The 23,067-nt window shown below is 40.8% G+C and overlaps 1 protein-coding gene across 1 annotated transcript in view; it reads right to left on the bottom strand.

Annotated features, from left to right (window-relative positions):
* Window positions 1-1,745: 1,745 nt before the first annotated feature.
* plch2b (phospholipase C, eta 2b) overlaps window positions 1,746-23,067 on the bottom strand; it is a 34,552-nt gene continuing 13,230 nt past the window's right edge. Inside the window, 19 exon segments of the mRNA XM_034167567.1 lie at window positions 1,746-3,221; window positions 3,304-3,383; window positions 5,431-5,577; window positions 5,672-5,756; window positions 5,843-5,967; window positions 6,050-6,157; window positions 6,253-6,438; window positions 6,542-6,630; window positions 6,720-6,817; window positions 6,939-7,017; window positions 8,108-8,235; window positions 8,456-8,627; window positions 8,723-8,843; window positions 8,926-9,129; window positions 9,228-9,246; window positions 9,248-9,322; window positions 9,420-9,590; window positions 15,480-15,609; window positions 15,798-16,041. Coding sequence (XP_034023458.1) covers window positions 1,860-3,221; window positions 3,304-3,383; window positions 5,431-5,577; window positions 5,672-5,756; window positions 5,843-5,967; window positions 6,050-6,157; window positions 6,253-6,438; window positions 6,542-6,630; window positions 6,720-6,817; window positions 6,939-7,017; window positions 8,108-8,235; window positions 8,456-8,627; window positions 8,723-8,843; window positions 8,926-9,129; window positions 9,228-9,246; window positions 9,248-9,322; window positions 9,420-9,590; window positions 15,480-15,609; window positions 15,798-16,041 — 3,623 coding nt within the window. The 3' untranslated portion in view covers window positions 1,746-1,859.

Here is a 23,067-nt window from a genome sequence, read left to right as displayed (position 1 = left end):
TTTTGAAATATAGGCTCTTATTTTGGAAGTGTGACATAAACAGGCTTGTTTCAGAAATGGAGTTCTCAAAAAATATTGGTCCAATCACCTTGCTGTTTTCACAACTTGAGTCTTCATAAAAAAAATACATAAGAATTTCAAAGGATGAAAGTCAGCTCTTTCTGGTTTTCGAGTACTGCTCCGGATACACAAACACACAGAGGCCACTTCCCTTTTATTATATGGATAGATTTTCTGTTATGTGACCAGCGAAGATACAAAAAAATTAAAAACACAGAATTGTGTTTATATTTAAAGTTTTAAAAACTCAAACAAATTAACACAAATGACACAAATTAAAATCAATTTATTGACTTTTAAGCAAAAACTTATATTTCTGTGAAAAAGCAAAACAGTTGAACACTGTTAAAGTGGTTGATGTTTACAATTTAACAAAAGTTATATGAAATTTGTTGTTAGTTCTAACCAGTTTGCTTCATATTTTATACAGTTGGCAATGGTGTTGCATGATTTATGCAATTTAGAATTACACAGCATTATGTTTATACATGTACACAACATTTCAAAGCTAAAAACATATTGTTTGTAAACATTTCAGCATGCCGGCATACAGTACAATGGTGCTAACTGTAAACATTTCAGCAGGCCTAAACTAATCAAATAAAAACAGTATATGTAATTGTGTACTGTTGAGCTGTGTCTTCTCATCAGTTATTATTTGATTAAAATTCATCTTCACTTTGCATCCATGCGTCTCTTTACCTTATGTGCTGGGAATGCGTTCAACAGCATTCAGTGTGTGTGTGTTTGAACAAGATAACTACAAAACGGCTGGATGGATTTTCACCAAACTTAATGGGAATATTACTTGAGCAAATATCTCAAGATGAGGGGACTGGACAAAGGTCAAGGTCAAGGTCAACAAAAACATGGTACATGGTTTCTGCTGTCACTGTACAACCAGTACAGCTGTAGAGATGATCTAAAGTTTATATTGCTCAGCAAAATATTTGTGATTGTTATGAGTGGTGTCATGATGACGTCACAAGGAAATCAAAAGGAAATCATGTTTATTAAAAAAAAAATACATTGTTTATGGTAACTCGTTACCATATTCCTTGCTTATAACTGACTTTGGTTCAGGAGTGAGAGAATAATAAACCAGGAATTGTGTTACCGTTCAACAAAAAGTTGGTGGATTCTAATGAATAAATTATCACCACAGGTTTTTGTAATCCAAACATTGTGCACACTCTAAAGTTTACGTGTATGACTAATATGAGCTCTCGGACGTGGATCTCTCTCAGTGTGATGATGATGACACCTTTCATTTGCGTTTGGTTTTATTCCAAAAACCCTTGTAACTTTAGTGGTTATGTTTGTAAATTGTGATCAGTGCTGCCACAGTAACTTTGAAAAGTTACTTTATTAGTTACTTTAAACAGTTACATTTTACAGTTACTTCATTTGCAGCTGTGGACAACTTGTCGGCAGCTGCTGAATGTAACTAATAAAGTAACTAGTAATCTAACTTGGTTAATTTTAAGATTGAGTATGCAGAAAAGTATTATTAGTTACTTTGCTGATTACTCAATCTTAAGAGTAACCAAGTTAGATTACTAGTTACCTTATTAGTTATGTTACTTATTCGACAGCTGCTATTAAAGCAACTGCATAAAGCTGCTAATGAAGTAACTGTACAAAGTAACTAAAAAGTAACTATGACAACACTGATTGTGATCTACTTTAAAAAACAACAACGACAAATGGTATTAAAAAAAACCCATAATATAACCACGATAGGGGTAGAAAAAAGAAATGTCCAGGTGCAGTTATTTATTTAACTTATCACTCACCCCTCAGAAAAAAAGCGGTGATTTACAGCGGATCTCTCTCATCTTCTGGTCAAAAAGGGCCTTCATCTCCCTCTGCAAGGTGCCATCACGTTCTTTTCCAGCAGGTGGCACGCAGGAACGCACAAACTCCAGGCTGTCGGTGCTGCCGCCACTGCTGGACGAGCAGTCGGACAGGCAGAGGCCGTTGGGTATGGGCCTCACCTGGTAGCTGTAGTTGCTGTAGTGATGGGTATGCTCTTTCTCCCGGTGGACAACCGGACTATGTTTCACCATAGGTGTCTGAGGTAAGGTAGTCTGTTTTCGCGGGCAACTGCGTGAGCAGGCCTTTGTTCGTACAGGGCTAGATGGTCGAAGGACTGCTGGAGCCTCCAAGGTGCGTCTAACCCTGGCAGGGGATGATGGAGGGACAAGTGGTGAGAATTTCGATTTAATTTTGAGCAGAGTCACAAACTCAGGCAGAGGGACTGAATCAGCTTGAATCTGAGTTTTTAGTGGTCGTTCTGGGTCATGGGCAAAGTTCTGGTCTAACTCTTGTTCTTTTGGGATTTTCCCAGATGGTCCAGGCTGCTCAAAGTTGAGGGAAATGAACTCATCTGGATCTATTTCTGCTTGTATTTTCTCAGGTCCTTCAAGCTGCTCAAACTCCTGGGCAATGATCTCATCTGGGTCTGTTTCTTTTAATAGCTCTTCAGTTGCTTCAAGCTGCTCGAGGTCAAGGGCAATGCTCTCCTCTGGGTCTGGCTCTTTTATCATTTCTTCATATGATTCAGGCTGTTCCAGGTCAAGGACAATGCTGTTCTCTCGGTCTGATTTTTTTAGTCTTTCCTCAGACGCTCCAGCCTGCTCTGGTTCAAGCTCATATGTCTGGCTAAGGTTCTGCTGGTCATACCAGTTTGATTGTGGAGATTTAGGTTCCGTCACCATATCCACTTGAAATGGATTTTGGCTCTCAGAAGAAGGACTCTTTGCATTTGAACTATGTGAAGAGGTCTCAAGATCTGAATGATATGCTTTCACACAGGGTACAGGCACACCTGAATGGGAGACGGTGGAGGACATGCGACTGAGGAGCCCTTTCCTTAGCTTTGTGGGGTCATGAATTTTAATCTTATGAGCACGCCTCACTGGTTCACTCATGGCACATTTGTGGATAGCAGCCTTGGCTGCTGGTCCTTCTATCAAAGAAGACATTTCTCCATTTTTGCTGTCCTGGGAGACTGAATCCAGATCCTTGTGGTTATGCACCGGCTGTCCTTCCTCTGACGAAGGGACAAGGAAGTCTTGAGAAAACTGCGTTTTGTGACCCTTCATGTGTTTCTGTGCTGCTTTCTGGATCGCTGCTTTCACAGCATTTGTCGATTTAACCTGTTTTATAGACAAAACCAAAGGATTTAAGTTAGACCTGTCAAGTGAGGTCGAATGTGCAAGTCTGTCTGCGGTAACTTACCTTCCCTGTTCCATTACTGGTAGCAACGTGAACAAAAATTGATGACTCTGCTGTCCCTTCCAGGTAGACATGACGATAACCTAAAAGGTTTATGGCAAAAGAATCATCTTAAAGCTCAAAAAGATTAACATATCTTTTGTGAAAATTAAATTCAGCAGTTCAGTAAGTCTGTTTCAAGTTTTTGTTTAAATCATTAATTAAGCTGAATAAAACAAAGTGTGCAGTGTACAGTCATGTCCATAAGCAGGTGGACAGTGACGTAATATTTGCCTCTGTACAACACCACAACAGAGTTGAAATGAAACAATCAAGATGCACTAGTATTGTCAATATTCAATTTTAATTCAACAGATTTACCAAAATTGTTCGACAAGACTGACGATTTTTTATTTTATTTTGCGCCTTAAATAACCGAGCCACTGCTCACAGATTATAATGACCCGTGCTGTGCCACTCAGTCAACCTCACACAAAGATGTGCACCCACACCACTGACTTCATGAATGAAACTCAGTCAATAAAGGATAATTGTGTAAAAATATAATATATATAAATGTATTGTAATAGACTGATGAGTCGTGAAGCGAACACAGCTGCAGCTGCAGGACGTCTCAGCTCAGCAGCTGATTTATCACAGCTGGAACAGATCAGGTCCATGCATCTTTCAACACTAATATTTGGAAATGTGTGGGTGTCAGAGTAAGTTTAATACTTTCCTTACATAATTTATTCTAAATTAAATTTACAGGCTCGATATCCAGGTCAGAATGGCATTTTAACATGTATTTTGCTAGCTTTTTTTCTGAGTGTGTTCAGTTGCATATCCTCATTGAAAATGTATTAACATCTGGGCACTTTGTCAATATTTTGCCCGGTTAGGAGGTGTCATGTCGCTGTCAGTGAAGGGACATTCGCGTTTAGTGGGCAGCATTTGGAGTGCGGACTCTAGTAGTCATATATAACCTCTGTGGTTCTGTCTTAGTTTGGTTTTGTTGATCTCTTTGGTCCTAGTTTGATTCTTTGTTCCTTTGTGTGGGCATTTTATTTATTAAGCCTTTGGTTTTGCTCATCTTTGCTTTAGGTATTTTATTTTGATCACTGATGGTTTTGGGTGGTGTTACTGTCACTGATTATTCTTGCCTCTGCTCCTGTCAGTCACGCCCCATCTGTCACTGACTCTCTTGTCTCCTGTCTTCCCTCATCTTCGTCTTGTCCAACCATGCCTCCTTCATGTACTGTATGTTCTCTGCACCTGTCTGTCATCACACCCTGATTTTCCTGTGGTGTATTTAAGCCCCGTGTGGTATGTTTGTCACTGTCAGTTCGTTGTGCTTCTGCCTTCGTTCCAGCCTTTGTATTGTAATCATCGTCATTGTTTAGTCATAGTTCTTCTGCCAAGCTGTGTTTAACTCTGCTGCTTTGTTTTTTGGGCCTCGCTTTTGTCTCAGCCTTTGAATTTCGTCTCTCTGTGTTTTGAACTTTGCACATTTTTTGGACCACGCCTCTTCCTCATGGCTGTCTGTTACCTCCGCCTGGCTGACTGTCATACTGTGTACAGAACCTCTGCCTGATTTCTGCATAAAGCATTTTTGATTATTCCGACACCACTGTCTGTGAGTCTGAGTTTGTGTGTGTCAGCTTTCTGTACCACTCCTCCACATTCTGTGACAGATTTTCCAGAAAACTGGCCATAAAAGTCATGAAATGTATAAACATTATTCTTCATATTTAATTTGTCCAATTACTTATGGACTCTGAAAATGGAAGGACTGTTAATAAAAAAGGCCATAATTACAAAATGGTTAATGCTGTATGCCATTGTGGTGGGGCATCATGATGGCCAAGTGGTTTGTGCACGTGCTTTCACAACACAAGTTTCTCAGTTCAAGACCACCCATGTAATTTGGAGTTGTGTCAGGAAGGGCATCCCATGTAAAATGCAACAAATCACCAGACAGATCCCTACCAGATCTGTTGTAGTGACCTCAAGATGAAAGAACCATCACACTTCATTGTGGTGGTATTGTACAGAGAGGCAAGATTATACAAACTGTTAATGTCAAAATACTTATTGACCTCACTGGAAAGTTCTTCTGAAGAAAGCCTTCAGTGTGCATAACAGATGTACCTGGCATCATACTGATGAAAGCTATAGTTCTCTGTCCAATGAAAGCTCGTCCAATGGGGTCGTAATCCCACACTTGGAAACGCACCAGAGCAATTTGTGGCATGTGAATGTCAAAGACAAGGGTCTCCTCCCACATAGGGTTGAAACCTGTAACAGTTAAGAAGTTATCCAGATTAAAAAAGTAAGATTGTAGTCTGTGTAAAAATGATATGTACTGAAGATGGAGTTTGCAAGCACACACCATTATCATTCACCACACCGGTCTGCTGCTTATTGCAGTCAATTGGCAAACCAATAATTTCGACTTCAACAAAGGGATCAATAATCTGGAAATGCATAAGCAAAGATATATGTTCATTTGCTATGCATTGATGATAGAGCCAGAGTTAAGCCTTTTGTATGCTGGCCTCACCTCTGCTCTGTCCCCAAACATTGAGTCTTTGGGTTTTGGAAGCTGCTGTCCACTAATGATCTTTAGCACTAACTGAGTTTTCGTGGGACCTGGTGGAGGATCCTCCAACATGGGGTTAAAAGCACCTGAGGAAAACCAAGAAAATATACTAGTTCCTTACACAAGGGTAGTTATGGACAATCAAACTTACTGTAAATATATGCATACCTTTACACATACACTTAGGCTTCAGAACATATCCACAGTTTCCATTACTAAAGAACTTGGCTCGGTTCAGTTCAAGCATACGGCCTTCTGTTTGATAATTCATTGCAACTAAAATGACAAATCAGCAAATATTGAAAACAGCAACAGCAAACAGATGCCCTTTACCCCTAAATGCTGGCAGTACTGTAGTCATTCTGCCTTACCCATATGGCATCCTGCATTCCAGTATGGCTGTGGGTTGAAGTTACTTGAGTCCACTCTGTAGTTGGATGGGTAAACTCTCAGCAGTTGGCGTTGATTGAAACGGACCAGCTCGTACGGCTTCAGCTGTAATATCTGGTTCACAACAGTCTCATTGAGGGATGATACCTGCCAACTGCTTGTGAATGCTGCCAGAGATTGAAAAGAATCCCCAAGCTAGCATTAATACTACAGTAATGTGTACACCAGGAGTTGCAGTTGGGTGTTCATTTAAACAACCCTTGAATTTACCTTGTGTTTCTATGTCATACACATGGACAGATTTTGTGTACTTCACCAGATCAGATAGAGCCCGGGACAGTCTCATAGTTTTCCTCCTTCTGAAGGGAGAGTTACAGATATACAAGTGTTTCCTACGGCATACAACAGAATAAATGTCTAAATTATTTAATTTGAAACATAGCCTTACTTGGGATGATAAGCAATTTGTGTTCTTTCCCTACTGCTGCTGTACTCTGATTCTCCATCAGACATGGGCTTATTTTTCACACGGACTCGCTTTTTCCTCTCAAAAAACAAACAGGCAAATGCAACCAGTCTTATATGTGAACTGTCACATTACATACAAGCCATGAGGTTAACAATATGTAGACAACCAAAAGGCTGAGAAAATGCATAAATGGCTGACCTTTCGCTTGAAACTTCGCATGAATGATCTGCCAAATCGTCTCTTTGATTTCGGTTGGTTGAAAGAGGTAACATAATTCCCACCCTGAAACAGTCAAACACAATGTACAACATAATTATGGACATCCATCCATCCATCCATAGAATGGACTGCATTTATACGACGGCTGTCAATAAAGTATAGGTCCTTTTTATTTTTTTCAAAAACTATATGGATTTCATTCATATGTGTTTTACGTCAGACATGCTTGAACCCTCGTGCGCATGCGTGAGTTTTTTCCACGCCTGTCGGTGACGTCATTCACCTGTGAACACTCCTTGTGGGAGGAGTCGTCCAGCCCCTCATCGGAATTCCTTTGTCTGAGAAGTTGCTGAGAGACTGGTGCTTTGTTTGATCAAAATTTTTTCTAAACCTGTGAGACACATCGAAGTGGACACAGTTCAAAAAATTAAGCTGGTTTTCGGTGAAAATTTTAACTGCTGATGAGAGATTTTGAGGTGATACTGTCGCTTTAAGGACTTCCCACGGAGCGAGACGTCGTGCAGCACTCCCAGGCGCCGTCGTCAGCCTGTTTTAAGCTGAAAACCTCCACATTTCAGACTCTATTGATCCAGGACGTCGTGAGAGAACAGAGAAGTTTCAGAAGAAGTCGGTTTCAGCATTTTATCCGGATATTCCACTGTTAAAGGAGATTTTCTTAATGAAAGACGTGCGGACGGGTCCGCGCGTCGGGACGCAGCCAGCGCGGTGCGGCGGCACAGGAAAAACACCTCCGTGTTGATAACCATTTGTAAAATCCAGGCGGCTTTTGATGGCTTTCAGTGGAGTGAGTATGCAAGCATGCATGCAAGCATGTCTGATGTAAAAACATATGAATGAAATCCATATAGTTTTTGAAAAAAATAAAAAGGACCTATACTTTATTGACAGACCTCGTATAGCACTTTTATAGTCAAAGCCCTTTACACACACTCACACCGATGTCAGGGTGCTGCCATGCAAGGCCTTCACTACACACCAGGAGCAACTTGGGGACTTTGTACAAGAGCCTTGAGTGATTTTTTTGATCTAATGGGGATTTGAACATAGGATCCTATGATTACAACCTATTGGATTTCACTATAGCATTGGGCAATTCAATAGCTAGCTATTATCCACAGTATATCATCTCTGTTTTTCAAAGGTTTGCCTGTGCATAATCATCTTCATCTCCTTCTGCTGCTTCGTCCTCATCCGTTTCATCAGACACGTCACCTTCATCTGCATCAGGATCAAGGTTTGCTGGAAGTTTCTTTCCCTGGAAAACAAGAACCATTTATTGAACTGACTCAATGCATGAATGTAATTTTTAGAACATACAATTGTAATATGGCAGAATGGGCTAGTATTATCTTATCCATCCATCCATCTCCTTATATCCTATTTGATGGTCACAGAGAGCTGGATTGGCTAATATTTTAGCCCTGGGTGAAAACTATAATCCATCCTGGACAGGTCATCATTTGGAATCACTTTACCTTGACTAAAATCTTTCCTTTCAGGCTCCCGGGGGATGGCAGTTTCTTGCACTCATTCACATTGATATTGGACAGATCCAGTTTATCCTGAAGCACCTCTCTCAGATACTGAGCCATCTTTTTCTGCTGAGGCACGGTGCAATGGTTCTCTATGGACAAGATGACTGGATACCTACAGAACACCAATTATGACACAAACCAAGCATGGCAAACACACAATTAATATCGTGATAAAATATAACAGTGTAAAAGCTCTGAAGCACTTACTGTGATTTTGAGAAGGCATATTTGTTAATTGTTTCTATAACATCTTTGAAGAGAATCTTTGATGTCAAGGTATAACCATGATGTATAATGGGCTCCCCATCTGGCCCATCCCAGCAGTCCACTGAAATAAGGAAAGATGATTATTCTCCGTGCTTGTCTACATAATTATATCAAGCATGTTGATAGCTTTTGCAGGTTCTTACCTTCCACACAGCGACAGCCTGCCTGGAGAACGTAGGCGTACATTTCCACTCTAGACTGCGAGAGCAGCTGGTCTCCTGTCAGATAGGTGTTGTGTGATGTGGCAATATAGTAGTTACACAGTGGCTGGGTCATGTCCTGGTTCACCTGATTGTGCTCGGGATTGAAGATATCGCCTGCAGGACTACGCATGTAGTTGGTAAAACCTAAAGGAAATTTCAGATAATTTGGGTATGTGGATATGTTCTGGTCTGTGTGACAGATGTGCCATTACTGATACTTATTCATGCTCAGTTCTCCATACCATCAATACCAGTACCAATGCATTGCAGGGTTCTCAGGACATGGCTCAAATTTGGCCACAATGTCAAGTAGATGCTCTCTGGCTAGGCCTCGCATCTGGAAATATATTGAAACTCAAGAGGTTTTCTTCTATTGATTGAACTTTCTTAACATATGCACTTAAATCTGTAACTTTGAGTTCATTTTTAAATACCTTTTGTTCATTTTCTAGAAAGCGGGTAAGGTCATGCAGATCCATGAATTCTTTTTGATTGCTATAGGAGATCATTATTAAGTAGAGGTCTCTGCGTGTGGAAATCATCTTATAGAATGAACAGAATTCTTCAAATCCCAGAGATCCCTGGTTCTCATCCGTGTCTGCTTCCTAAAGATGATGACAGCAATATATTTGTGAGCAAAGACTAAATCAGACAGAATGTGCCATTCCAGATAACAAATGTGCACATACACCTGTCCAAGAGACATGTAAGGATCAACGTCACCATTCAGCATTTTGGAGTCATTTCGTAGAGCGTATGATAAGCTGTAGAGGACAGTGAACTGCTGAACTCAAGCAGTATTGCAATGCAACTAAAGCCATCTGTTCAGCAGTGGCCATATGGTCTTCCCGGGGCTCTCGGCTGTACTGTTCTGCCAATTTAAACTATACACATATATTCATCAGCCTCTCCAATACTTGGAGGACTTTTTAACATTTACCCTTGTTTTTAACTTGGTCTTTCTCCTTTTTTGCCTTGCAAATTAACATTTTGTGTATGCAAAACATTTAACACAGGTTTCTGTTATATGCAGACAAGGTCACAACCAGTAATGAGTTTGAAATATAATAATATTCTAATTTAGCACTCAAATTTCCTAGTGTCTTTAAAGATTTGAAAGGATACAGTGGAATACTTGCTTGGTGACTCAGAAATCTCATTATTATATGGCTGCGATGCTATGCGTGCTCTGATTGGCTGATTACTGGTCGGATATTTTCCCAAATCTGGACTGGCTACCATAACAATCGGTCCACAATGCGTATTTGCATTACAAACCAGGAAGCTAAAAACATGATTAGAAAAACGAAGTCGGACATGAACGTACTCCATCTGAAAAAAACACACAGATTGAAATGGAGGTGCGTGTTTATATATATATATATATATATATATATATATAAAAATAAAATCTTCACTTGATCAGTTAATAATCCTATATCCATTAGAAATTTTTTTTAAAATTTTTCTTCAAATAACTCAAATGTGTTTTTATGATTATTCAGCATCTAAAGAATATTTAAATAATTTTCATGAAGAAATGAGCACTTGCTAGTACAGCATGAATTTGTATATTTTTCTGTATTCTTCTTTCTTTAGTGCCATCTGTGTTCGATTAATTCTGCGATTACATTAGGAATTGGCATTGCCAGCTATTTTATTGTCACTGTGGAGTTAACCATTAACAAATGTGTAAGATTACATCTTGAAAGATACATTATTGAATGAAGTTAAGAAATGGGTAGTGGCTTGATGTTACTTGATAAACATATATACCAAATAATTTGCTTAGAAATGAAATTAACAGGCTAACTTTTGAGCTGGGTACATGCTAATCCGCTATGTAACAATTGGGCAGAAGGCTAGCTAACATGGTACCTAGCCAGATAATAAACTTTTTTTTTTTGCAAAGGAGTCTGTTTGTACTGCCCATATTATGTTACACATGATTGCAAATAATTATGTTTTAAGAAAAGTTGATTCTTCAATATCAAAGAATGTGTATCTTTTTAAACAACAATTAGATGAAGAGAAATGTATTTTTACTTCACTTGCTCCTCTGTGTGTGTGTGTGTGTGTGTGTGTTTCCTCACAGCCCATATTGACACACGCGCCACTAGCTCAGGCAGTGGACGGTCTCGTTTTGGCCGAACAATGATATACAGTTTCTGTATATTCTGTGTTAGTATGCACCTGTGGCCGACGTGCTTGATGAATTCCTGCGGAAGAAGTAGTTCCCAGATAATTGTGATATATTCCTGTGAGATAATGAGTACATCTCATCTAAATCAATTCTAAAATTTACCACATTATCCCACAATGCCAAAATAGCAGCGATGTCACTCCAGCAAGAGCGTCATGCTGAGCAGTGTGATATACAGGCAGGTGGCGCTTGGGTGAAATTGTACCTCTGGACAACAACAAATAATACCCAAACACAGACAAGCTCAGCTAACAGGCTAACCTTGGTTCGGGTGTTTATTACTTCATATTATTTTTTAGGGGATGACCTTTTTTTTTTCTTAAATAATAGTTTTGCTTTGGCCTGGGCATTAAAAATTATGACCAACTTATTTTCTCAATAATTGTGGATTAACCTAATGCCCTCAAGCTACCGGTAGCTGGTACAAATCAATGCTAAGGCTGCTAGCATCTTGCAGACAAGCTCAGCTAACATGCCAACCTTAGTTCGGGTATTTGATATATCATATTTTTGGGGGCTGAGCAGTGGTTCTCATAACAGTTTTGCTTTGGTGTTGCCATTAAAAATAATGACCGGCTTATTTCCTCAGTAATCATGGATTAATTGGACCCAACGTCATGAAGCTACTGATAACTGCTATAAATGCCAACACCATTAGCATTAAAAGTTACATCACAATAATTTCACTCCACGCAAATACGGCGGACACACATATTATCAGCTCAGAGAAATAAACACAACAAGCTTTATTACAGATAACTGCAATAAGATTCTCAAGAAAAGACAGGCCTTCACAGGAGCTGCAGCCTGAGCCGGTGTCGCTGACCAAACGGTCCCCCCTAAAAATTGGTGCACCCTCCCTTCACTGCGCCTGCGTCATTTTGGACCACAGCAGCACATCTGAGACTAACTCTCTACACCCAAAGTGATCAAAGGGAATCATGTAATTATTAACCATCAGATGATGAAGTAAAACCTCTGAAATCATTCTAAAGTCATTACATTTTATTACACAACTTAATTTCTGTACTTATTTGTTTTAATTTCGTTGCATGTGTGGATTACTTGGGTTGTTACCGACATCTGATGAAAATTTAATGTCAATAGCACCTTTAGAAATATATTTACTGAGAAAAATAGTGGCGCGTTCAATACTCATTTTACCCGCTGTATTAAAATGATATCGCTGGCTTTGACGTAAGGCATTTTAAGCCAAAATGTTTTAATTTGTTCTTCTTTCTTCAGCAGAGTACTAAGCAACAATACATTCAGTATTACATGACAGTAACCATTGTTTTCCCACAAAATAAATAAATAAATAAATAAAAATGAAAGCACACATGGCCAGTATTTAAAGTCTTGTTCAAACAATTAATTTTCTGATGAATATAATACAGTTCATGTATTTGCCTTTTTTTGGGGAGGCTTTTTTGCTCTTTCATATTATGCTTTCTATCCAGTGGGCATTTCTGCTTGTTATATATAGACAGTAATTGTTGTGTGGGCTGCTGAAGAGGAGGTACTGCTGGCCCACCACCAGATGGCGCCCTGCCACGTTGGCAGTGTTTGTGCCTCTAGAGGCCCAAACACTAAATTACTCATAACCATCCCAAAGACATATCGTTATCTTTGGCTGCTTTCAGTAATGCTGGTATTTGGTTAGACTCTTTCTCTCCGATTGTTCTGGCGGAGTTATTTTCATTAGTTACTTGCTCCAAACCATCAACATGTCTATTAGACCCCATTCCTACCAGGCTGCTCAAGGAAGCCCTACCATTAATTAATGCTTCGATCTTAAATATGATCAATCTGTCTTTATTAGTTGGCTATGTACCACAGGCTTTTAAGATGGCAGTAATTAAACCATTACTTAAAAAGCCATCACTTGACCCAGCTATCTTAGCTAATTATAGGCCAATCTCCAACCTTCCTTTTCTCTCAAAAATTCTTGAAAGGGTAGTTGTAAAACAGCTAACTGATCATCTGCAGAGGAATGGTCTATTTGAAGAGTTTCAGTCAGGTTTTAGAATTCATCATAGTACAGAAACAGCATTAGTGAAGGTTACAAATGATCTTATGGCCTCAGACAGTGGACTCATCTCTGTGCTTGTCCTGTTAGACCTCAGTGCTGCTTTTGATACTGTTGACAATAACAACGACGAACTGGAGTCAGGTCGAGACCCCGATGAGGACGACGAGCATGCAGATGAGCTTCCCTGAGACAGTTTCTGACAGTTTGTGCAGAAATTCTTTGGTTATGCAACCGATTGTTCCAGCAGCTGTCCGAGTGGATGGTCTCAGATGATCTTGGAGGTGAACATGCTGGATGTGGAGGTCCTGGGCTGGTGTGGTTACACGTGGTCTGCGGTTGTGAGGCTGGTTGGATGTACTGCCATATTCTCTGAAACGCCTTTGGAGACGGCTTATGGTAGAGAAATGAACATTCAATACACGAGCAAGAGTTCTGGTTGACATTCCTGCTGTCAGCATGCCAATTGCACGCTCCCTCAAATCTTGCGACATCTGTGGCATTGTGCTGTGTGATAAAACTGCACCTTTCAGAGTGGCCTTTTATTGTGGGCAGTCTAAGGCACACCTGTGCACTAATCATGGTGTCTAATCAGCATCTTGATATGGCACACCTGTGAGGTGGGATGGATTATCTCAACAAAGGAGAAGTGCTCACTATCACAGATTCAGACTGGTTTGTGAACAATATTTGAGAGAAATGGTGATATTGTATATGTGGAAAAAGTTTTAGATCTTTGAGTTCATCTCATACAAAATGGGAGCAAAACCAAAAGTGTTGCGTTTATATTTTTGTTGAGTGTATAAGGTCAAAGACTTGACAGAGCATGTTAGAGCACAAACTAAGCATGAAGTCGAAATCTGTGGACCTCTGGACAGGATTGTCTAGAGGCACAAATCTGGGGAAGAGTACAGAAACATTTCTGCTGCTTTGAAAGTCCCAATGAGCATAGTGGCCTCCATCAACTGTAAGTAGAATAAGTTTGGGTCCACCAGGACTCTTCCTACAGTTGGTCACCAGTCTAAACTGAGCAATTAGGTGTGAAGGGCCTTAGTCAGGGAGGTGATCAAGAATCTGATGGTCACTCTGTCAGAGGTCCAGCATTCCTCTCTGGAGGGAAGAGAACCTTCCAGAAGGACAACCATCTCAGCAGCAATCCACCAATCAGGCCTGTATGGTAGACATCCTGGGTGAAAACGTGCTCTGGAGTGTGCGCTTGACCTCAGACTGGGGCAACAGTTCATCTTTCAGCAGGGCAGTGACCCTAAGCACACAGCCAAGATATCAAAGGAGTGGCTTCAGGACAACTCTGAATGTCCTTCAGTTGCCCAGCCAGAGCCCAGACTGGAAGCCAATTGAACATCTCTGGAGAGATCTGAAAAGGGCTGTGCACCGACGCTCCCCATCCAACCTGATGGAGCTCGAGAGCTGCTGCAAAGAGGAATGGACATAACTACCCCAAGATGGGTGTGGCAAGCTTGTGGTGTCATATTCAAGAAGACTTGAGGTGGTAATTGCTGCCAAAGGGGCATCAACAAAAGTATTGTGCAAAGAGTGTGAATACTTACGTACATGTGATTTCTTAGGTTTTTTTTTTTAATTCTTAATAAATTTACAAAAATGTAAAAAAAATATTTTTTTTTCATGTTATTATGGGGTGTTGTGAGTAGAATTTTGAGGGAAAAAAATGAATTTACTTCATTTTGGAATAAAGCTGTAACATAAATTGTGGAAAAAGTGATGTGCTGTGAATACATTCTGGATGCACTGCATCTTAAAGCTGACTGAAAGTTATATAGATATTTATGTTTTCATTTTATAAAATTAGATGGCATATTACAGTTAGATAATACAATACCCGCCACTCTTGTGTATGTTGTTTATTGTTTCTGCCATATTTATTTTTGTTAACAAAACTGTGGCTTGACTGCAATAATGAGGAAAATAATTCCCCAAATGGGAGGCAGCTAATCAGTGTTATATCCTGTGAGGTCAGATGATAAGTTAATGGTATGCTAATGCAGGCAGAGAGACATGCAGACACACAGGCAGGTAGGTAGCAACATTTTAGTTTTGTGGGGAGCTGAGAGGCAAATAAAAACAATGAATAATGGCTGATATATAGAAAATACATTTAAAAAAAAATTGTAATTTCATTCAACCACCAGCGAATAGTGCTATACCCGCTAGAATTCTAAGGCATAGGTCAGTACTCTACTGGCTCCCATTCCATTTGATGTTTGTGTTTCTATAAGGTTGTACCTGAAACATCCGTCTCACTTTCTGCTTGGGCAAATTCACGTTGAGTTTGTGGAGCAGCTGATGAACTTCTCCGATACTCAGTGTACCATCTCCATTTTTATCAGCTTCAGAAAAGGTTTGCTGTAACCATGTAAGTCTGCAGTTAAGGCTGAAACACAAGTGTACTGTCGATGGTTCAGGTCTGTTCATGTGTGAATGAAGGATTAAATCCCAGTGCTGTGTACAAAGCAGTGACTGTAATTTCATACCGAACATAGAGCTGCTTTTGTAATTATGTTGTCCCTGCGAGACTAAGGATGAGTGACAGATAAAGGATATTGATCACGGGTGCGCTGCCTTCGAGCCAAACTGTCCTCATCACTGATCCCAGCCATGAGGTATTTAAGACCAGTGATCCAGGTGCGGGCCTCTTCTGCACTGGTGGAGACCAGGTTCAGGGACTTGACGTGATTCCCGTAGTAAATACTGAAACAGCAGTTTGCGTCAAAGCGGTTTTCTGCATATCGCCTGAAGACTTCTGACTTTTTTCCCTCGCAGACTTCATTAATGGAATCAATAGTTACTGAAACAGAAGATCAAGAAACTGCTGATAGAGAGCTTTTTGAAGAATGTGGTAATGTCTGGAGAGCAAATGAGGACCCCTGAGCAGAGAACCACACATGAGAGTGAGTACAAAGTTCTTAAGAAGTCCAGGGACAGGCAAAGGTTAAACACACACACACACACACACACACACACACACACACAACACACACACACACACACACACACACACACCACACACACACACACACCACACACACACACACACACACACACACACACACACACACACACACACACACACACACACACACACACACACACACACACACACAGCAGCAGCAACCAAATCGGTGAAGGGAACACACTGAAGCAGATCCATTAAACAGGCATGAGATCAACATACATCTGTTAGCTGTTTAATCTGCGCAGTTAGATTGATCTAGTTATCTAGATTACGATTTGTTTCCCTGTGTAATCTTCACGTGCCTTAACTAAAGCACTCCTTCTGCTGAATCACCTCTAAATTATTTACACATTATTCACTTTGCGTGTTTTAGGAATCCGCTAGCTTAGCGCAGCTACTAGCTCTTTGCCAATTTAGCATGGTGGCTTCTCCTGTCTCTCCCGCACTTTTCTGCTCTGGGTGTGAAATGTTTAGTTATTCCTCGGCCTCCTTTAGCAGTAATGGTACTTGTAATAAGTGTAGCTTATTCGTAGCTTTGGAGGCCAGGCTGGGCGAACTGGAGACTCGGCTCCGCACCGTGGAAAATTCTACAGCTAGCCAGGCCCCTGTAGTTGGTGCGGACCAAGGTAGCTTAGCCGCCGTTAGTTCCCCTCTGGCAGATCCCGAGCAGTCGGGAAAGCAGGCCGACTGGGTGACTGTGAGGAGGAAGTGTAGTTCTAAACAGAAGCCCCGTGTACACCGCCAACCCGTTCACATCTCTAACCGTTTTTCCCCACTCGACGACACACCCGCCGAGGATCAAACTCTGGTTATTGGCGACTCTGTTTTGAGAAATGTGAAGTTAGCGACACCAGCAACCATAGTCAATTGTCTTCCGGGGGCCAGAGCAGGCGACATTGAAGGAAATTTGAAACTGCTGGCTAAGGCTAAGCGTAAATTTGGTAAGATTGTAATTCACGTCGGCAGTAATGACACCCGGTTACGCCAATCGGAGGTCACTAAAATTAACATTGAATCGGTGTGTAACTTTGCAAAAACAATGTCGGACTCTGTAGTTTTCTCTGGGCCCCTCCCCAATCGGACCGGGAGTGACATGTTTAGCCGCATGTTCTCCTTGAATTGCTGGCTGTCTGAGTGGTGTCCAAAAAATGAGGTAGATAATTGGCAAAAGCTTCTGGGGAAAACCCTGGTCTTGTTAGGAGAGACGGCATCCATCCCACTTTGGATGGAGCAGCTCTCATTTCTAGAAATCTGGCCAATTTTCTTAAATCCTCCAAACTGTGACTATCCAGGGTTGGGACCAGGAAGCAGAGTTGTAGTCTTACACACCTCTGCAGCTTCTCTCCCCCTGCCATCCCCTCATTACCCCATCCCCGTAGAGACGGTGTCTGCTCCCAGACCACCAATAACCAGCAAAAATCTATTTAAGCATAAAAATTCAAAAAGAAAAAATATATAGCACCTTCAACTGCACCACAGACTAAAACAGTTAAATGTGGTCTATTAAACATTAGGTCTCTCTCTTCTAAGTCCCTGTTGGTAAATGATATAATAATTGATCAACATATTGATTTATTCTGCCTTACAGAAACCTGGTTACAGCAGGATGAATATGTTAGTTTAAATGAGTCAACACCCCCCGAGTCACACCAACTGTCAGAATGCTCGTAGCACGGGCCGGGGCGGAGGATTAGCAGCAATCTTCCATTCCAGCTTATTAATTAATCAAAAACCCAGACAGAGCTTTAATTCATTTGAAAGCTTGACTCTTAGTCTTGTCCATCCAAATTGGAAGTCCCAAAAACCAGTTTTATTTGTTGTTATCTATCGTCCACCTGGTCGTTACTGTGAGTTTCTCTGTGAATTTTCAGACCTTTTGTCTGACTTAGTGCTTAGCTCAGATAAGATAATTATAGTGGGCAATTTTAACATCCACACAGATGCTGAGAATGACAGCCTCAACACTGCATTTAATCTATTATTAGACTCTATTGGCTTGCTCAAATGTAAATGAGTCCACCCACCACTTTAATCATATCTTAGATCTTGTTCTGACTTATGGTATGGAAATAGAAGACTTACAGTATTCCCTGAAAACTCCCTTCTGTCTGATCATTTCTTAATAACATTTACATTTACCCTGATGGACTACCCAGCAGTGGGGAATAAGTTTCATTACACTAGAAGTCTTTCAGAAAGCGCTGTAACTAGGTTTAAGGATATGATTCCTTCTTTATGTTAGAAAATAAGAACAACCCCAGGTTTCTTTTCAGCACTGTAGCCAGGCGACAAGAGTCAGAGCTCTATTGACGGAGTATTCCATTAACTTTAACTAGTAAGACTTCAATGACTTTCTTTGCTAACAAAATTTAACTATTAGAGAAAAAATTACTCATAACCATCCCAAAGACTTATCGTTCTCTTTGGCTGCTTTCAGTGATGCCGGTATTTGGTTCGACTCTTTCTCTCCGATTGTTCTGTCTGAGTTATTTTCATTAGTTACTTCATCCAAACCATCAACATGTTTATTAGACCCCATTCCTACCAGGCTGCTCAAGGAAGCCCTACCATTATTTAATGCTTCGATCTTAAATATGATCAATCTATCTTTGTTAGTTGGCTATGTACCACAGGCTTTTAAGGTGGCAGTAATTAAACCATTACTTAAAAAGCCATCACTTGACCCAGCTATCTTAGCTAATTATAGGCCAATCTCCAACCTTCCTTTTCTCTCAAAAATTCTTGAAAGGGTAGTTGTAAAACAGCTAACTGATCATCTGCAGAGGAATGGTCTATTTGAAGAGTTTCAGTCAGGTTTTAGAATTCATCATAGTACAGAAACAGCATTAGTGAAGGTTACAAATGATCTTCTTATGGCCTCGGACAGTGGACTCATCTCTGTGCTTGTTCTGTTAGACCTCAGTGCTGCTTTTGATACTGTTGACCATAAAATTTTATTACAGAGATTAGAGCATGCCGTAGGTATTAAAGGCACTGCGCTGCGGTGGTTTGAATCATATTTGTCTAATAGATTACAATTTGTTCATGTAAATGGGGAATCTTCTTCACAGACTAAAGTTAATTATGGAGTTCCACAAGGTTCTGTGCTAGGACCAATTTTGTTCACTTTATACATGCTTCCCTTAGGCAGTATTATTAGACGGTATTGCTTAAATTTTCATTGTTACGCAGATGATACCCAGCGCAGCAGTCTCCCTCGCAGCTGCGAGCTTGGGGGAAAACAGAAAGCTGCAGCAGCTGAGCTGTGCTGCCTCCCGGTGGGGGGAAAGGAGCAGCAGTGCAGAGGCCTGGGGAGCTAGCGTAAAAAATCTGGGGGGGTGCTAGAAATCTTTGTAGGGGAGGCATGCATCATGCGTGAGTGTGAAGATGAGTTTATATCAGTTACTGTCTGTGTTTGCATAATGTCTAGAATTGCCTTGACAACATCTGTAGGGGAGGGCAGAAAGATAAGAGGGGGAGCAGAATGGTTCTCCAAGACCACAGACATTCTTCTGGAGGAAAAAAACAGGGCGTTTTGACCTTCAGTGGCTGATAAGCCTGCCATGTTTAGGGTTAAGCAGAGAAACACAGAAATTCCATTTACGACTCCTCTGACCGACCAAATCCAATTCATGAGTATTCCCTAGTCTCTGTTATCTTCCTTTGCAAGGTGGACAGTTGGTCCGAGATGTTTTCCAAATTGCGACTGAGTTCAAGGGTTAACGTGGTCTGCGATTGCACCGCTTTGCCCACCCCATTAATTACGATGGATGGGTGAGGGGTTGTGGTTCTGGTAGCAGCCGTCTTGCCAATTCTCCTGTAGGTCAGGGCAGCACATAAACCATAAGCAACCAGCCCTCCTGCGATAAAACCAAATAAAAATAATCTTCGACGTCCTCCACAGAGAGTGGAGCCAAGCACACGACATGCCACTTCTCCCAGGCGTTGACAACATAGCCCACAGGGTAGTTCCATCTGGGCATGCAGAGTCCCCAGCCCTGATTCCTTGTGAAAAAATAGTGTCAATAGTGTTCAGAGACCAACTGATCCACTCGCATTTAATCATTAGTGATTGATCTCTGCTCCCCTCCACAGCATGTCTTTTTCCTGGTTCTCTCCCTCAGCCCAACCAGTCCCAGCAGAAGACTGCCCCTCCCTGAGCCTGGTTCTGCTGGAGGTCTTCTTTCCTGTTAAAAGGGAGTTTTTCCTTCCACTGTCGCCAAGTGCTTGCTCACAGGGGGTCGTTTTGACAGTTGGGGTTTTTCTGTAATTATTGTATGGCTTTGCCTTGCAATATGAAGCACCTTGGGGCAACTGTTTGTTGTGATTTGGCGCTATATAAATTAAATTGATTTGATTTGATTTGATCAATTCCATGGTTATTCCAATATAGTTAGAATTCACAGTCTGGTGAAGTAGGGACTTTGAAGGTTGGAGCAGAGACAGAGAAACACAGAGGAGAGGAGAGAGGAGGAGGAGATGCGACAGCTCTCGCAGAAGTCCCAGCTTGAAAATTGAGGGTGTGAAAAAAGGGTGTGAATACTTATGTACATTTCTTAGTTTTTTTTATTTTTAATAAATTTGCAAAACTTTCAAAAAAACTTTATTCATGTTGTCATTAAGGAGTGTTGTGAATAAAATTTTAGAATAAGGCTGTAACATAACAAAATGTGGAAAAAGTGAAGTGCTGCAAATACTTTCCGGATACGCTTTATCTTAAACAGCCAGGAGAGCCCAATCAGGCCACTATGCAGTCTGACTTGGACCATTGCACATTGTTGTCCGTACAGCTCCTGCAGGCGCTGGAACGCACTGCACATCTGCTGCTCCTGCTCATACAGACCACAGCCTTGGTTCCATAGTGTGGTGTGTATTGCTTCACTCTTTGCAGAGATCAACATGGTGAGATTGCACTGTATGTCTGGAGTACAAGTGACAACCCATGAGCAGAGAACTGCACATAAGGGAGAGTCCAAAGGTCTTTATTCAAAGTCCAGGGACGGGCAAAGGTGAAACAACACAGGATAATCAGTCTGTGTAGCAGTGTATCAGTGTAACAGTCAAACGGGTATGAGGTCAAAACACAGACAGCTTGCATACCAAGCATCACAGTCCAAGGGAGCAGGTAAAAAGGCAAAAACAGGGTCACACAGCACAAGTTAGCAACAAGAGGACAGAGAACACTTAAGTGGCCCTGAAGTGCAAAACACAACAGCAAATCGTACAGCACAACAGTAAATCGCACAGCACAACAGCAAATCGCACAACACAACAGCAAATCGCACAACACAACAGCAAATCGCACAACACAACAGCAAATCACACAACACAACAGTAAATCGCACAACACAACAGCAAATCAAAAAAACACAACAGCAAATCACACAACACAATAGCAAATCAAAAAAACACAACAGCAAATCACACAACAGCAAATCAAAAAAAAAAAACACAACAGCAAATCCCAAAAAAAAACACAACAGCAAATCAAAAAAACACAACAGCAAATTGCACAACACAACAGCAAATCACACAGCACAACAGCAAATTGCACAGCACAGCAAATAGCACAACACAACAGCAAATCAAAAAAACACAACAGCAAATCGCCCAACAGCAAATCACACAGCACAACAGCAAATTGCACAGCACAACAGCAAATCAAAAAAACACAACAGCAAATCACACAACACAACAGCAAATCAAAAAAACACAACAGCAAATCACACAACACAACAGCAAATCGCACAACACAACAGCAAATGGTTTCAGTTTATCATACCCATCTACATGCCATATGTAGTTTGGATCCATGGAGTGATAGGTAATGTCTTTTAAACCTCCTGCGTGTTCTCAAAGCCGTCCCTCGTGGATTCAGTTGTAATTTAGTCTTCTGTTCAGCCCTGCTTCTTTTAAACGTGTCTTCAGCGTACAAAGACTAATGTTTATGTTATGAATTGTCAACACTATCCAATATAACGTCATATTCATGTCCTGCATCAAAACATTCTTTAATAACAGCACGTACATTTTCACTAGCGGCACTCATATTTTGAAAACATGTAAACCTTCCGGTTCACAGGACAGGATGGACTACCGTCCAATCAGCAACACGAATCGTCACTGATTGGATGTTGTGCGATTTGCTGTTGTGTTTTGCACTTCAGGGCCACCGTAGCCCACAGAACACAGAGGACACTCAAAAGTTTGGCATAGGACAGAAGACAGTCTGGCAGAGAAGATATATAAACAGAGCATTAAAAAGGGAGTAATCAGCGTAGAAAAACATCCGTGGGGAGACACAGAAAGAAAACTATATAAATACACAATGGAAGGGAATGTCAAAATAAAACAGGAAGTGACACATTTGAAACAGAAATGCGACAAAAGTGTTTTCACACTCCAGTTTCTTTTTACAGCCCCAAAGACAGAAAAGCTGGGATGGTATAGAAAATGCAAAATAAAAAATCCCTACAAGTTCACAAAGGCCACAAAACTTTACTGTGCAAAAAAGAAGCCTTATGTTACGTTGTCCAGAAGCAGTGTTTCTGGGCTCTATGACATCCGGTATCAAACCATTACATAATGGAAGCGTGTATTGTGGTCAGCTGGATCAGTATTCTAGATTTGTATGTATTTATTTATTGGAGACCAAAGATGAAAACGACCATTCAGACTGTTATCAGCAACAAGTCCAAAACCCAGTGTCTGTCATGGTATGGGATTGTGTCCGGTCCCTTGGCAAAGGTAATTTACACTTCTGTGATTGCAGCATTAATGCAGAAAAGTAATATATGCTGCCTTCAAGTTAACATCATTCCAGGGATGTCCATGCATTTTCAACAAGACCTGCAAAAC

The sequence above is a fragment of the Thalassophryne amazonica genome, chromosome 3 (assembly GCF_902500255.1).
Source record: "Thalassophryne amazonica chromosome 3, fThaAma1.1, whole genome shotgun sequence".
Lineage (NCBI taxonomy): Eukaryota > Metazoa > Chordata > Actinopteri > Batrachoidiformes > Batrachoididae > Thalassophryne > Thalassophryne amazonica.
This window is presented reverse-complemented; position numbering and strand designations above follow the sequence as displayed.